At 45.4% G+C, this 14754-nt stretch overlaps 2 protein-coding genes across 2 annotated transcripts in view; one reads left to right on the top strand and one right to left on the bottom strand.

Moving 5' to 3' along the window:
- The window catches only part of adam12a (ADAM metallopeptidase domain 12a), a 170606-nt gene that overhangs the window by 141651 nt on the left and 14201 nt on the right, over positions 1-14754 (bottom strand). The window contains exon 2 of the mRNA XM_080789705.1: positions 7501-7628. Within this exon, the coding sequence (XP_080645831.1) occupies positions 7501-7628 (128 nt within the window). The remainder of the gene's footprint in view (positions 1-7500; positions 7629-14754) is intronic.
- LOC308333056 (potassium voltage-gated channel subfamily A member 2-like) lies at positions 1441-2637 on the top strand (the record flags this gene model as incomplete). Its single annotated transcript, XM_080789253.1, has 1 exon — positions 1441-2637. The coding sequence occupies one exon, from the start codon at positions 1441-1443 to the stop codon at positions 2635-2637; it is 1197 nt and encodes a 398-aa protein (XP_080645379.1).

The raw sequence follows: 14754 nt of genomic DNA, 5'->3' as shown, positions 1-14754 counted from the left end.
GAGAGAGCCACGCGTCTGACGGGTGGAGCAAGTGGCACCGAGTCGTATATCACCGCCGCTGGCACACACACACACACACACACACGCTCTATCTCGGTTCCGCAGACACATTCTATTGAGGAGAAACGTGCTTGTGTAAACGCGTGCGCGCACACACGCCCTCACACACCCTCTGTAGTGTGTTTCATTCATCTCTCTCCATTCGTCTCTCTCTCTCTCTCTCTGTTTTATAGAGTACAGAGTGCGACTTTTTCTCTCGCACACTTATCTCGGTCTCTCACACACACACACACACATACAGGATTACACGCTTGCGTGCTCTTGCTCACATTGGCTGTGGGCCGGGGTCATGTATGGTGAACAACAACATGCACAAGAAAACTGTCTGTGGGCTTTACGTCATTCGTCCTCCTTGATTTTAGTTTTAGTCATTCATTACGTCTCTCGAATAATTGAGTCACCTGGAATGTTTTAGTGTTTTAGACTAGTTTCAGTCGACTAAATATCACACGATTTTGGTCGACTAAATCTACAGTTGATTTAGTCGACTAAAATGCATTTTTGGAGGGCCGTCTAGATGCCGTCCTAATGATTGATTTTACACTTGCTGAAAATAGCCGATCTATAAGCTCACAGCACAGCGCTGTGTTTAAATAGCCGGTATGAAGATGGAATGAGTGTGTGATTGGATGAAGTGAATCATGTGAATGAGAATATGATGCTGAGTGATGCACTGGGATTCCTGACTGAACGTGCTCTGCGCATGTCTGTGACATCATGTCTGTGACAGGCGCCATGCTCATCTCAATATGTTGTTCCAGGGACCCCCAAGAAGATTTAAGTTAAAAATATTCGCTTTAAAACACACACACACACACACACACACACACACACACACACACACACACACACACAAGTCTATGAAGCTATCTACGAGGAAGCAACACAATTGAACACAATATGCAATATAGGCTATGCCTATTCTCTTTCTCAGCTAAGGGGTCCTTCGCCTGAAAAACATTGAAGACCCCTGGTTTTACACTACGAATAATAATACATCCTCGCATGATATCTGTCATGACATTGTGTCGTCACTAAGGTTTCTTGTTGGAACTGTTTTGCAGATATTCACAGACAAATTGTCTGTTGACAAATGTGTACACAAGGGATCCGATGATCGTAAACCTACCCCTATCTTTCGTTTGGATACACGTCAGATCAGATGGCCTCACCATATGACATCACTCATGGATATATATCACAGGGCAATGTCGGGAGAGAACTCTATTTAACCATTATGTCCAATGGAACAGTTTGTTGCATGAGCATAAATCTTAGCCTCCCTATTTGGGGGTGAATATTCAGCTACATTGGCAGCGCCCTGCCTGAAAGCGGCAGGTTCCGTCACCCATGGCCTACACTATGACGTCACCGTGGACTATGTTTGATGATGATCCAGAAGAGGACCACGAGAGGGTGGTGATCAACATCTCCGGCCTGCGCTTCGAGACGCAGCTCAAGACCCTCTCCCAGTTCCCGGAGACCCTGCTGGGGGACCCCGACAAGAGGAGGAGGTACTTCGATCCGCTCAGGAACGAGTACTTTATAGACCGGAACCGGCCGAGTTTTGACGCCATCCTGTATTACTACCAGTCGGGAGGGAGGTTACACCGGCCAGCCAACGTGACCCTAGACACATTCTCCGAGGAGATCCGGTTCTATGAGCTGGGCGAGGACGCCATCGACGTCTTCAGAGAGGACGAGGGCTTCGTCAGGAAGGAGGAGCGGCCGATGCCAGAGGACGAGTTCAAGAGACGGCTGTGGCTTCTCTTCGAGTACCCGGAGAGCTCGGTTCCCGCTCGCATCTTCGGCGCCATTTCCGTCGTGGTGATACTCGTCTCCATCGTCAGCATCTGCCTGGATACGCTGCCGGTCTTCCGAAGACACGAAGGCGTCGTGGACAAATACGCCTACTTCAAAGATCCATTCTTCATGGTGGAGACCTTCTGCATCGTCTGGTTCATCTTTGAGTTCACGGTCCGGTTCTACGCCTGTCCCAGCAAAGCCGCGTTTTTCGGCCACTTCATGAACATCATCGACATGGTGGCCATCGTACCCTACTTCATCAGGCTGGGCGCGGAGCTGCAGGCAGACAGCCAGGCGGGCCAGCAGGCCAGCCTGGCGTCCTCCGTCATCCGCATGGTGCGCGTGTTCCGCATCTTCAAGCTCTCGCGTCACTCCCGGGGCCTCCAGATCCTGGGCCAGACTCTGAGGGCCAGCGTGCGCGAGCTGGCCCTGCTCGTCTTCTTCATCTTCATCGGAGTCATCCTCTTCTCCAGCGCCGTCTACTTCGCGGAGGCGAACCAATCGGATTCCCAGTTCAGCAGCATCCCGGTGGCCTTCTGGTGGGCCGTCGTCACCATGACTACGGTGGGCTACGGCGACATGGTGCCCACCACCGTCGGGGGAAAGATCGTGGGCTCGTTCTGTGCCATCGCCGGCGTGCTGACCATCTCGCTCCCCGTGCCCGTCATAGTCTCCAACTTCAAGCACTTCTACAACCGGGAGACCAAACGCAAGGAGCAGAAGCAGTACCTGAACATGGCCAGGGGGCTCATCACGTCATGTCTTTATTGACCTCTGCTTTGTTTTATCCGTTTTTATTTAGTTTGTCTCCTTCGGTAATAATAGTATAACTGGGTTTCTCACACTTGAAAGGGGTAATGGAGGGAACTGCTATAATATATCTCCAGCAGCGTCTTCAGCCCTTGACCCGGCCCAGTCTACCAGAATATGGTTTAGTTCTGTACCACTGCCCGGCAATCACTGTCGTTTTCCTCTTACTTCACAGCATGTTTCTGGACTGATGTATTGCATCTCTCAGTAGCACAATGCGACAAGCTTTAAAATATTTCCTTTTTGTCAGTAGCTTGTTTCAAACGTTTGTTGAGCTACTTTGTCTGATATAGAGCAATCGATTAAAGTATTAACTGGAAATTAACGCAGAACTTTTTTGCCAGTTCCATTAGCAGAATCACATCTCTTAATAGATCATCATACATATACATCGTCACATTCCGGCCAATCACAATTGGCGTCCTCACTTTTCTGTCCTCACTTTTTATCCTCAATACGTACAGCCAATCAAAGCATCGCTATGGGGTGCTCAGCCAATCAAATCATCGCTATGTGTTTTGACACAGATACCAACTACTGGCTGAACACACCTTCTGCAACAGGTCCCGTTGTTGTCCTTTATCAACCTTCATTTACATACAATAGAGAACTGTACATATTTTGTGGCTACGATAACGATCGACTGAAAACAAGAGACATTCTCCTGGAAGAAGGTTGAACCCAAGGGGGAAGGGACCTTGTATTGTATAATGTGTGCCGTTCCATGGTGGGAGATCGTATCGTCCTCTTTGGGAGGACACAAAGACAGATGTACACAAACGTATGGCCTGTACATCCTGGACTTGAGCGAGTCCCCAATCTTAAGACAATATGCAAGCTATTCGGTATGGATCAGTCTAAACTAGAGGGTAGCACGTGTCCATCCGGGACCAAATATATATATATATATATATATATATATATATATATAAAAAAACCCCTTCAACTTTAAAAATAGGTTTCACAAATAGACACACGTGCGTTCTAATTATTACATTCTAAATATTCCATATTGTCTCTCTCTCTCTCTCCCTCCCTCTCTCTCCCCCTCTCTCTCTCTCTCTCTCTCTCTCTCTCTCTCAGAGCAAGCACGCACGTCGCACACACAGTCTCACCGCCGGCTATATTAATGCAATCATAGCGGCCCCCTTGAGTGAGCGAGGTGAAACGCAAAGCAAACTACAAATCAAAGCGAGCAATGTGGGACACTGGGACAGTTTTGTTGTGATTGTCCAACAGTCGGTGCTGCTAAATGCACTAATATCATGAAACCCTCCGCTGGGGAGAGGCGGGGGTGACGTCACTCATACAGTGGATGAGCAGACTGATATGATGTCATGGTGAAAAATAAATAAGCACAATATAGCAGAGGACACACTATGGGGCCAAATCAATTTAGGATCGGATCGGATCAGCGGAGTTTCAATGGGGGTAATGGAGAAGTAGATCTGAGCTTGTAGATCTGATATTTTCACTACTTTTGTCCAAAAGAGCCCTCTATACGGGATTTCAGCCCCTGCCTCTAACACTGCACGTCTCTGCTCTCTATGACTGTCTCTCTCTCTCTCTCTCTCTCTCTCTCTCTCTCTCTCTCTCTCCGTGTCTACACATAAATACATCCTCAGTGTGCACAGTGCTTTCTTTCAATTCATTTCGTCATTTTAGACGAAAATGTTGCAAGTTGCAACGAACTACCCAGAATGTACACAGAAACAGCTGAGATAGCCAGCCGATCGATCCACAAGAAGCTCTCACTGACCTTCGTGAGCTTATATAATATACATAAGACCCTCTCTGGAGGGGTAATGGTCCAATCCTTCTCGGGGCCGTTTCTGGGCGGGCGTGGCAAATTAGATTTTCTTTTCTTGGCTCCGTTCGGTTCTGTTCAGATATCACCGGACCTGTTTCGGACCTGCTGCCCTCTAGTCTGAACTCCCAAAGACATCAGGTGGGAAGTGCCAGCCATGACACCAACAACGACAACAACATAAAAGCGTGCCTACGATAAAGAAGGAAAATAGAAATAATAAAAAAATAGGACAAATTAATACAACAGCGTATCTTACAAAACAAATCACATTCGTGTGAAGTGAGCGGTGCCTTTGATGAGTAGAGCTTTGAAGAGAATTGGCCTACAAACAACCAAATATCGCATATCTTCAAAGTCTGCTCCAACCCTACAACCCCTCCTGCTCACTCGGACACAGGGAAGCTGGAAGAAACTTCAGTAAAACATCCGGGACAATGCTCCTCACGTCCCAGACTCTTCTCTCCTCTGGCTCCCAAACTGTTGAATGAACTCCCCAGTGCAATCAGAACTTCAGACACTCCCAATCTTCTGTCGTAATCTAAAGACTCACCTCTCACCACAGCTGCACCGACCTCAAGCGCAAAGCAATTCAGAGGGTTGTGCGAACAGCTCAACGCATCCCCCCCCCATATGACGATCGTAGTGTCAGCAAAGCTTGTGGAATTATGAAGGACTCAAGCCATCCCAACCGCAGACTGTTTGAGATGCCGCCGCATGGAAAACGTTTTCAGTTTCAAAGCCACTGCAAACAGACTCCGAAAAAGCTCTTCCTTGCACTCTATTCTATCTCTTTGTTTGCTGTGCTCGCTCGCTGTGTTTGATGTTTGATGATGTTATGTTATCTATGCGGCTGCATTTGTCTGAAGGAAACCAAACAAAAATAAATTTTACAGTTACTCTTATGTACCTGTACACAAGATGTAACAATACTGTACAACTTTGAACCTTGAACTACTTCAGACTCCACCTTAGCCCGTATAGCGCTTGACCTATAGCCTCGACGGCCTGCCAGGCTTATGCAAAGGCTAAATGTAATGTAGCATGCTATATAGACACATGCCAGGTCAATGTTCACCTGGCATCAAAGTGTGTATAGTTTCAATGTAAAGACGATTTAGTTTTTTTTGGATATTCTAGACTATAGGCTCTTCATTTACTTATGATCCTAGGAGGTGCATTTAGTTTAGTTTAGTCATTGGTTAGACATGGGTTAAAGTTAGGTTAAGGTGTGCTGCCCTGTGGGAGGTTAGGTTTAGGGTGAGGGTTTGAGATAGGTTGTAGTTGTAGGACTAATGACTGGTCTAACCAAAGACTAGTCTAAACCAAAAACTGTCTAAACTAAGTACTGCACCCGATCCTAGATTACTATTTCTATGCATTCGATGCATTACCCTGTGTTGTCCTTGCTTAGTATAAATCGCTCTGGATTAAGAGCAACATTGTAAAATGTAAAAAGAGGGGGCCAAGTACAGACCCCTGGGGCACCCCTGTCAGCATAGAGGTTAAGTGGTTACACTGGGAGCTGGGAGCCCTTAATACATATCCCATGCATTCCCTTCATATCTCACACTCAAAGTTATGTCTTTGCAGAAAAAGTTATTCTCGACAGAAATAGATTAACTTTTGAAGTTGTGTTTTTCTAAAGATTTTATTTTATTTTTTCTAAAGGAGGGCCCCACATGCCACAAAGGAGCACACACCTCGGCTAAAGCGCAGCAAAACGAATCCGGCAGCGAAAAAGGAACTCAATAATAGAAGTCGGAAACCCAAGCTGTGATTTTAAGCCATTTTGGGCGGGAACCCCTTTTGGTGTTAGCATTACGTTATGCTTTAGCTATTTAAAAATAGCAGATCTACAAGCTCGTAGCGCGCCACCGAGTGGCGCGCTACGAGCTTGTAGGTCTGCTATTTTTTTAAACTGTCAGGATTTAAGACATTTTTTTAATCTGATCTCGGGTCAAAATGCGTTAAAGAACCACCATTATTCTGTGCGTTACAATCTGATCTCAGGTCAGAATGGGTTAAGTATGCCCGGCAGCTGTCTAGATCTTTTCTTTCCCCCCCTCCCCTTCATCTCAATGTCTGGCACTCTTTCACCACCACGCAAGAGTCAAGCAGGATCCCAGATTTCAAACATTTCATTAACATTCCGGCGAGCCGCACAGTGTTTCCCCATCTCTCCTTCCTAAGATGCAGAACACATGTTCGGAGATTGTACAGCTTCCCATGTTCCTGAAACACGCTGATATGAACAGTTTGATTAGCCTGTCAGAAACCACAGCCTCCAGGGCATGTGTTGCTCTGCTGACACAGACAGATGTGGGCTTGGGCCTAATAAAAACACACAAATATAATTGGACTCGATTGCGTTAGAAGAAACGGTTTGAGGGGCGCTCCTATATACAGGTTTAATGTTTGTTTTTCCTTAAACAAACATTAAAAGCGCCATTGAAATGAGTTTAATGTGTGTTTTGTCCATGTTTGTTTTGTCTGATAATTACATCATGAAAAATGTATACATTGGTATAGCGATGTTGGAAGATGATAACAGCGCACCTCACTTCAAACGGGTGTGATTTTCTTTTAATCTATAAGGGCTGTGTACCCTGCACAGTCGATGAAATCGATAATTGATCGGTTTGGTTTGCATTTTTGTTTGGAAAATTCTAGGTAGAAAGGGCTGTATGTGCCAATAATGATGGGGGCCATATACCTAGACATGGGCAGTGGACTGGGAAGTGAACTGGGGCTCTGGTCAACTGAAGGAATACCAAAACACAGTCGCCCTAACCTTATTCCCAGTGCCGTAACATCATGGTGATAGGCTAGGCCCACAAATATTTTGTTTGCGTTTGAAAAATGTTGTATAATTTAAAACAAATTAAAACAGATACAGTATCTTTCTCTTCTGGGGGTCCCTGGCACAAAACCGTTTCAGATGGGGGTCCACGGCCAAATATATATAAATAAACAATAAATAAATAAACATGTGAGTGCTTTATATATTTGCTCACCTGTGATTGGAGGACAGTGATCTCTCTCCAGTCTTGTCCGACCAATAGGAGAGGTATTGTGGACCCACCGGCGCTGTCTTTCTGCTTGGCTGTGGGTCTGTGTTGAGTGGACGGTCTTAAACGGGTCGCTGTAAAAAGATACAAAACATAAAATAGAAACATGTCAGAATACAGAAAATCTAACACATGTTTAATTAAACACATACGTCTCTAGGTTCTCGCTTCTGGGGGTCCCTGGAAGAAATTATTTATCATTTTGTGGGTCCTTGACATGAAAAGGGTTGAGTGTCATGCACTGATATTATACCAACATACGTTTTTCCCAGAAAAAGGTTAGGATTTAGAAGAAATTTGTAGAATGGGCCTCAGGCAGGATCATCGATCCTGCAGGCTTTCTACGAGTCTTTTGTAGAATCAATAATGACCTTCAACATCACATCATGGGTTGGTGTGATGCGTGCCATCAACCGGAACCCTCTCCACAGGGTGGTTAGGATCAGTGGCAAAGATCACTCAGCAGCAACCATAAAAAACGAACGATAAAAAAGGCCTCTCAAAATGGTTGATGACAACACACACATGTACACTCCATACCCACTATACAACACACACACCCTCCATACCCACTGCAACACACACCCTCCATACCCACTGCAACACACACCCTCCATACCCACTGCAACACACACCCTCCATACCCACTAAAACACACACACCCTCCATACCCACTGCAACACACACCCTCCATACCCACTAAAACACACACACCCTCCATACCCACTGCAACACACACCCTCCATACCCACTAAAACACACACACCCTCCATACCCAGTACCACTGCAACACACACACCCTCCATACCCACTACCAACTAATGCCCTCAGGCCGGGGGTACAGAGCCTCAAAACCCACTATTACTGGCTCAACTAGCCCACCTCCATCAGACTTTTCACCTGGATGGACTATAGTGAACACATATGTTGCATAATATTATACCAGATTAGTACATAGAATTGTTTTAATTTTAATATTATGCTTTTAAGCAGTAGTTTATTTTCTCCAGCAGAGTGCACCTCTGTGTGTGTGTGTGTGTGTGTGTGTGTGTGTGTGTGTGTGTGTGTGTGTGTGTGTGTGTGTGTGTGTGTGTGTGTAGAAGAGAGAGTGAGAGAGAGAGCACAACACTTTACGTGCTGACAGAAAACAGCCACAACACGTTAAAAGTACTTAGTTTGTTGTACTTACTAGAAAAGAAGGAGGAGCAGCCACGCATATCCATGATACGTTCTGGGATAGAAAATTGCACTAAATACTGTTATTCATGACGGTAGCAGCTGCAGCCTCTGCTAGCTAACTAGAAGGTAACTGCAAGCTAACTAGATATCCAAATGATAACCAAAACAAACTGTTGAGCAGGGTTGCCACATTTCTTGAATGTGAGAAACAAGCAACCAGGTCTATAAAAATGTTAATAGGCCAGATCAAATTCAGAAATTCAGAAAATTTGTCTAAAATAAGCAACTATAGGGCTGACTGTCAAACTTTGTTGGCCGATGTTGTTTTAGAGCAGTGGAAGAACTACCAATGTTTTAAAGCAACTTTACAGATAAACAAGTCCATATAATGATTATAATGATCAGACTTAGCAATATATTATATATAATTATACTCCAAGAGCATACAAATGGAACCAAATAGAGTTAAATTAACACTGATGATGGTGTACTCCCAGAGAATGGTATCAAATGGGGGTCTGTGGCCATGTTATGCTTTAGCTATTGGGGTCTGTGGCCTAATGGGGATCTGTGGCCATGTTATGAGCTATTGAAAAATAGCAGATCTCCAATGGCCATACTATAGGCTACTAGTGTGTAAGCTGTGTTGTATATGCTATAGGCCCCTCTTATTTAGCTGCTACAGTATACATTTACTCTTTGAGTGAGAAGTAAAAAAGATATATAAGCCTTGAAAAGTCATTGGTTTAAGAAAGCAGGGCTGTCTGTCTGTACTACTGTCACTTTGTACCTTTTGCATAATCATATCGGTGCAAAATCTTTGCACAATCCTCACAGAAAAGGCGTGTTTTTATTCCAGTTTAAAAAAAAATCACTATATCGGTTGCATATCGGTTATTGCTACCCTCTATCCTATCGGTTACACATACATACAGTACATACATGTAGTATGTATTGTGTTTTCCTGTCTTTTACCATTTTTGGCAGTAAGCGGGGGGGGGGGGGGGTCGTCTCACATGGGTTTCATCCCCTCCATCAAATCAAAATGCGGTGTGATATTTCTGAACTACAGGAACAGCCCACAATGGCAGCAGCCCTGCAATCGACAGCGTCACTAAGGCATATATAATCACTGTATTTGCATTCAACTGATTCACCGCGCCACAGCATGCAAATAATACACTTCACACGTGTAGTCTTTCACAAGCTGACAATTATCCGTTCTGCTGAAAAGATTCTTTTTTTTTAAATGGCCTCTCCGATGCATGATAACTCCATGACCCCTTTCCCGAAACATCTGTTCGGGTTCCTTTTAATAGACGGATGGTGTGGAAAACGCCACAGAGACGACCGCTAATCATTGTTCTCCGCACAGGCACCAAGGCGTGAGATTGAGGAAGGGGCGTCTGGTGGATGTCTCATCAACCGCCCCTTGGGCGGCTTTTTGAGCTTTGTTGAGTTGTTAGAAATGTCACATTTTCAACAAAGATTTTCTATACAAATTGTCATAATGGTGGGCGATGGGGCTGATTCAAGCAGTCACACCTGTCCTGCCCTGACTCAAACTAATTGGACTCAGGGATAGTTGTGTGTGTGTGACACTGTTGACTAGTACACCTGTGTGTTGAACTAGTCAAAAGCGAGGTATCCCCACAGGCCCACACCAGAGAGCTGTCACGACACGTCTTTAATCTGGTCTTGTTTTCCTATGGCTATTCTATTATATGTCAATTCTGGCTAACGTGTACTGTACAACAAAAACATGGAAAGCAGTGTGAAATAAATAAGTTTGATCTCAAAGCCTTTGCTGTCATCGGTCTGTCTGTGTCTGTCCAATTGAACCTGTCACAGTGTCAATTCTGACCAATCAACCTCACCACAATCACGGAGAATCTCTTTTTTTGTTAAGTAGTTCCATCTCCATCTCTCTCCATCTATTTAGGTAAAAAGAAAATATATTTTCAGGTCAGTATAACAATTTCATCCAATCAGGAGCGCATACAGGATAAAGAATAAACAAGTGAAACTGAACTGGATCACTTTGGGGGAGGAAAAGTGGAACTGGACTACTAATACAGTACAATTGAAGCTTATACATCGTTTGGGGAGGACAAGAACCTCATTATAATCGATGCACCCCCTTAGGAAACATACAGTAGCTCCCAACAAAACACCCACAACTCGCCAAGAGCTGGCGAGTTGTGAGCTGCTAAACGGGAGCTCGGAGGGGATGCTTGCTGTCATTGGGGTGATAACTCCTGGAGCACACGGTGGTTGTCCACGAGGCACCGCTGTGTGCTGGGGATTATGGCTCCCAATAAGCTCTGGGCTGGGTGTTGTTCCCAGTGTGCCTTTATCTCCTCTCCTCCTCCTCCCCGGTGCAGTTTAGTATGTTTCTGACAGGGCGCTAAATGAGCCGCCAGACGGCTGGCTGCCTGCGCTCCTAGCATGATGGTGGCGGCGGTGCCAGCCGAGGCAGGCAGCCGAGCCGCCCACCGGAATACGTTATGTGGCCAAGTAACGCTGGCTGTGGGCGAAGCAGAGGGAGAAAACAATGTTCAGGACTAGCCAAAGTGCCAATGAGAAACGTGACAGAAGCTGCAATCTACTCTAGATACAAAAACGCACACACACACACACACACACACACACACACACACACACACACAAACACACACACACACTTCGATCATTGAACAACACACAGTGTTCAATACTAGCCAAAGTGCCAATGAGAAACGTGAAAGAAGCTGCAATCTACGCACGCACGCACGTACGCATGCACGCACGCACGCACACCAATTCAATCATTGAACAACACACAGTGGCTCCAGATTCAATATGGAGCCATTCGAGGTCTTTACTAACTGGGTCTCCTGCTACAGTAATTACCTCCTCACAGCGGGGAGCCCGTTTCTCTGCTGCAGGCTCATAACAGCACAGTAGGAGGCTTTATTATTTATCGCCATTTGTTGCAGTGCAAAGCCCCTAAATCTAATGCCTGCCTGTACTAAGGTTTCGCCGGGTTTTGTCTAAATGGCATGAAGGAAAGCGTTGCTGTTGTTGTTGTTCGTTTTTTGGGTTTAATCTGATGTAGATGGATTCACGAGCAGTTTTGTGTGTATGTGTGAGGTCTTCTTATCGAGTAAGTTAATGGATGCTGAACGTTTAAAACCTTGGGTCTAAAACCCCTCAAAGTTCAAACCCTATATTATTCACTGCAGTGAATAATATGTGTCCCTGGGCTAGACAGTATATTCCCTCTAGTCTACACACCTAAATATCTTCGGCAAAAATAGCCCAAAGTTTGTCCCAGAATAGGGAAATTAGTTTTTATGTGGTTAAGTCAGCATTTCAAGCACACACACACACACACACACACACACACACACACACACACACACACACACACACACACACACACACACACACACACACACACACACACACACACACACACACACACACACACACACACACACACACACACACACACACACACACACACACACACACACACACACACACACACACACACACACACACACACACACACACACACGCCTAAATCCTCGGCTCTAAGCACCTTCATTAAAGTTCCTGCTAGCCGTGATTCACTCGTCCACATATTGCTGAGTCTGCCTTTATTACCCAACTCTTTAATAACACCAGGCCTGAAGCTGAGCTGCCTGCCCTCCCTTTTGTTCAGCTCCCACTAATGCCTGATAGACTCTGGGAACGCAGCAGATCTACAAGCCCCACGACACACCGTGCTGTGGGGGCTTGGAGATCTGCCCGGACACCCACACCGCGCGGGGCAGCCAACTAAGCATAGCTCAGGCTTAAGAAGAAGAGCCCTCTGGACTTCATCAGTGAGCGTCTCTCCAGCTGATAGCGCACGGCCAGCCAGAGGTGACCAGCTCAGCAGTATACTGGACTAAACTCACGCCTGCTGCTGTCCGCTGATGAGACGCAGGCTGCCGCGCTGAGCCCAGAGGGCAGTGGCAGAGGGCAGCTTCACACACACACACACACACACACACACACACACACACACACACACACGCACACGCACACACAACATGGAACCGTTTCGCCATCATTAGCCCCAGAGGAGAATGAAGGACATGGGCATTCTGTTCTGACAAAACCAAAACCAGTTATTTGAGGCTGCAGCTGCACGCACGCACGCACGCATGCATGCACGCACGCACGCACACACGCACGCACAAACGCACGCACAAGCCTAAGATAACACACACAAAAGAAAACTCCAACACCCCTCCATCCCTCACACTCCTCCCTCTCCTGTCTTTTTGCACTTTAAACTGCTTATAGAAGATACTGTAAAGTTCTTTACATACTGTGGTACCACGTCTACTGAAACATTCTGTTGTGATATACCAAGCTCATATGCATTATGCACGCATGTGTACATAATTATACGTTGATGTTCATGAATATAGCTGAACTAATACTTAATGGGGCGACCGTGCTCTGGAACAATGTACCTGTCCCTATCCGATATGCCCCGTCCATTCACGTGTTCAGATCCTTTTTCCCTTGGCTTTTAATTGCACTTTGATCGTCTTAAAATATGAGTTTTATGATGTCCTTACTTGTCTGTGCGCTGATGGGCGCTGTTGATGTTCTGTTTGTTTAAACCTGTACAGCACTTTGGTCAGCTTCTGTTGTTTTAAATGTGCTATACAAATAAAGTTTGATTTGATACCACTTATTTTCAACATTGAACTATGTCATTAATATACCTTGCGTGGAAAAAAAATTAAAAGTCCCCCCCCCCAATTCTATTTAGCCTATAACTGGATGTCTAGAACCTGGTGCCATGTGATCACTGACATCAAAAAGATGTACTCTTTGGCCCAATCCCTTGCTGACTCAATGAGCCCTCACTGACTTAGCTGAGGCGTTCATGTGAAGTCTGCGAGGGCTTGAGGGATGTCCCGTTTGAAATCGGTAAGTCAGTGAGGGCTCAGCCCCGCCCCGTTATGTGCCCTTTGCCAAAGTCAGCATCGATGCTGACTTTGGAAAGAAATTACCCACAGTTCATAGCGTTACCAGGGGAATGAGGGGGATCCTCCAAACGTCAATCATTTAAGTATTAAGTATGCAAATTAGTTATGTTATAGAATGTCAACAAACACAATAGTGCTTTCTCCCTGTTCTCAAAGGGAGACAGAATGGAAGGATAGGCTATATATTTAATAACAATAATAATAATAATAATAATAATAATAAGGGAACATGATGACAAATGACAAATGAGCAATATTTATAATGATTATTATATATGAATATAACAACCCCTATCAAACAGGAAAGTGTATTTACGAAACTAATAATAAAACGATCAGCTTAAATACTAAAATAGACATGATAGACATAGGCATGTGAATAAGGACAGTTTTTGTATAAAGGGATGCAAAGTGTCATGAATGGCGGACTTATATTCAAAGTGTTGTCCCATTCCTTTCACAACAATGTGGAGCCCTTGCAGCCCTCTCATCCTCAAGCACTCACAGCTGACGTCACTAAAGTCAATGAGGGTTCAGGGCTCAGGGCTTGAGGGAGCCAATTGGGATTGGGCCACTGTCAGACTTGCAGAGTACATCTTTGTGATGTCACTGATCACATGACCGCATAGTTCTAGACCTCCAGTTCTAGGCTACACAGAAGGGGGGGGGGGGGGGGGTATTAATGACATAGTTCAATGTTGAAAATGAGTGGTATTCCTCATTAAGACCACCAGACCTATTCTGAAATAGCCGATCTACAGGCTCGCGCCACAAAGCCACAAATATATATTCTTTCAGAGCGAACGTTTTTTTTATTTCGACGTCAGGCCTAAATGTTTTAATACAGGCTTTGCTACTTTTCCTCAAGTAAAACAATGCAGAGCACCTCCTCCTCCTCCTCGCCCAGCGGCGGGCGGAGCGAGGGAGGGAGGGAGCCAGAGGTCGGGGACATGTCGAGGTCAAGGCTTTACGAGCGTGCCGTGCT

Source organism: Protomyctophum bolini, assembly GCF_963924005.1.
Source record: "Protomyctophum bolini genome assembly, chromosome: 18".
NCBI lineage: Eukaryota > Metazoa > Chordata > Actinopteri > Myctophiformes > Myctophidae > Protomyctophum > Protomyctophum bolini.
Note: the sequence above shows the minus strand (reverse complement) of the source record. Positions and strands in the feature narration are given on the sequence as shown.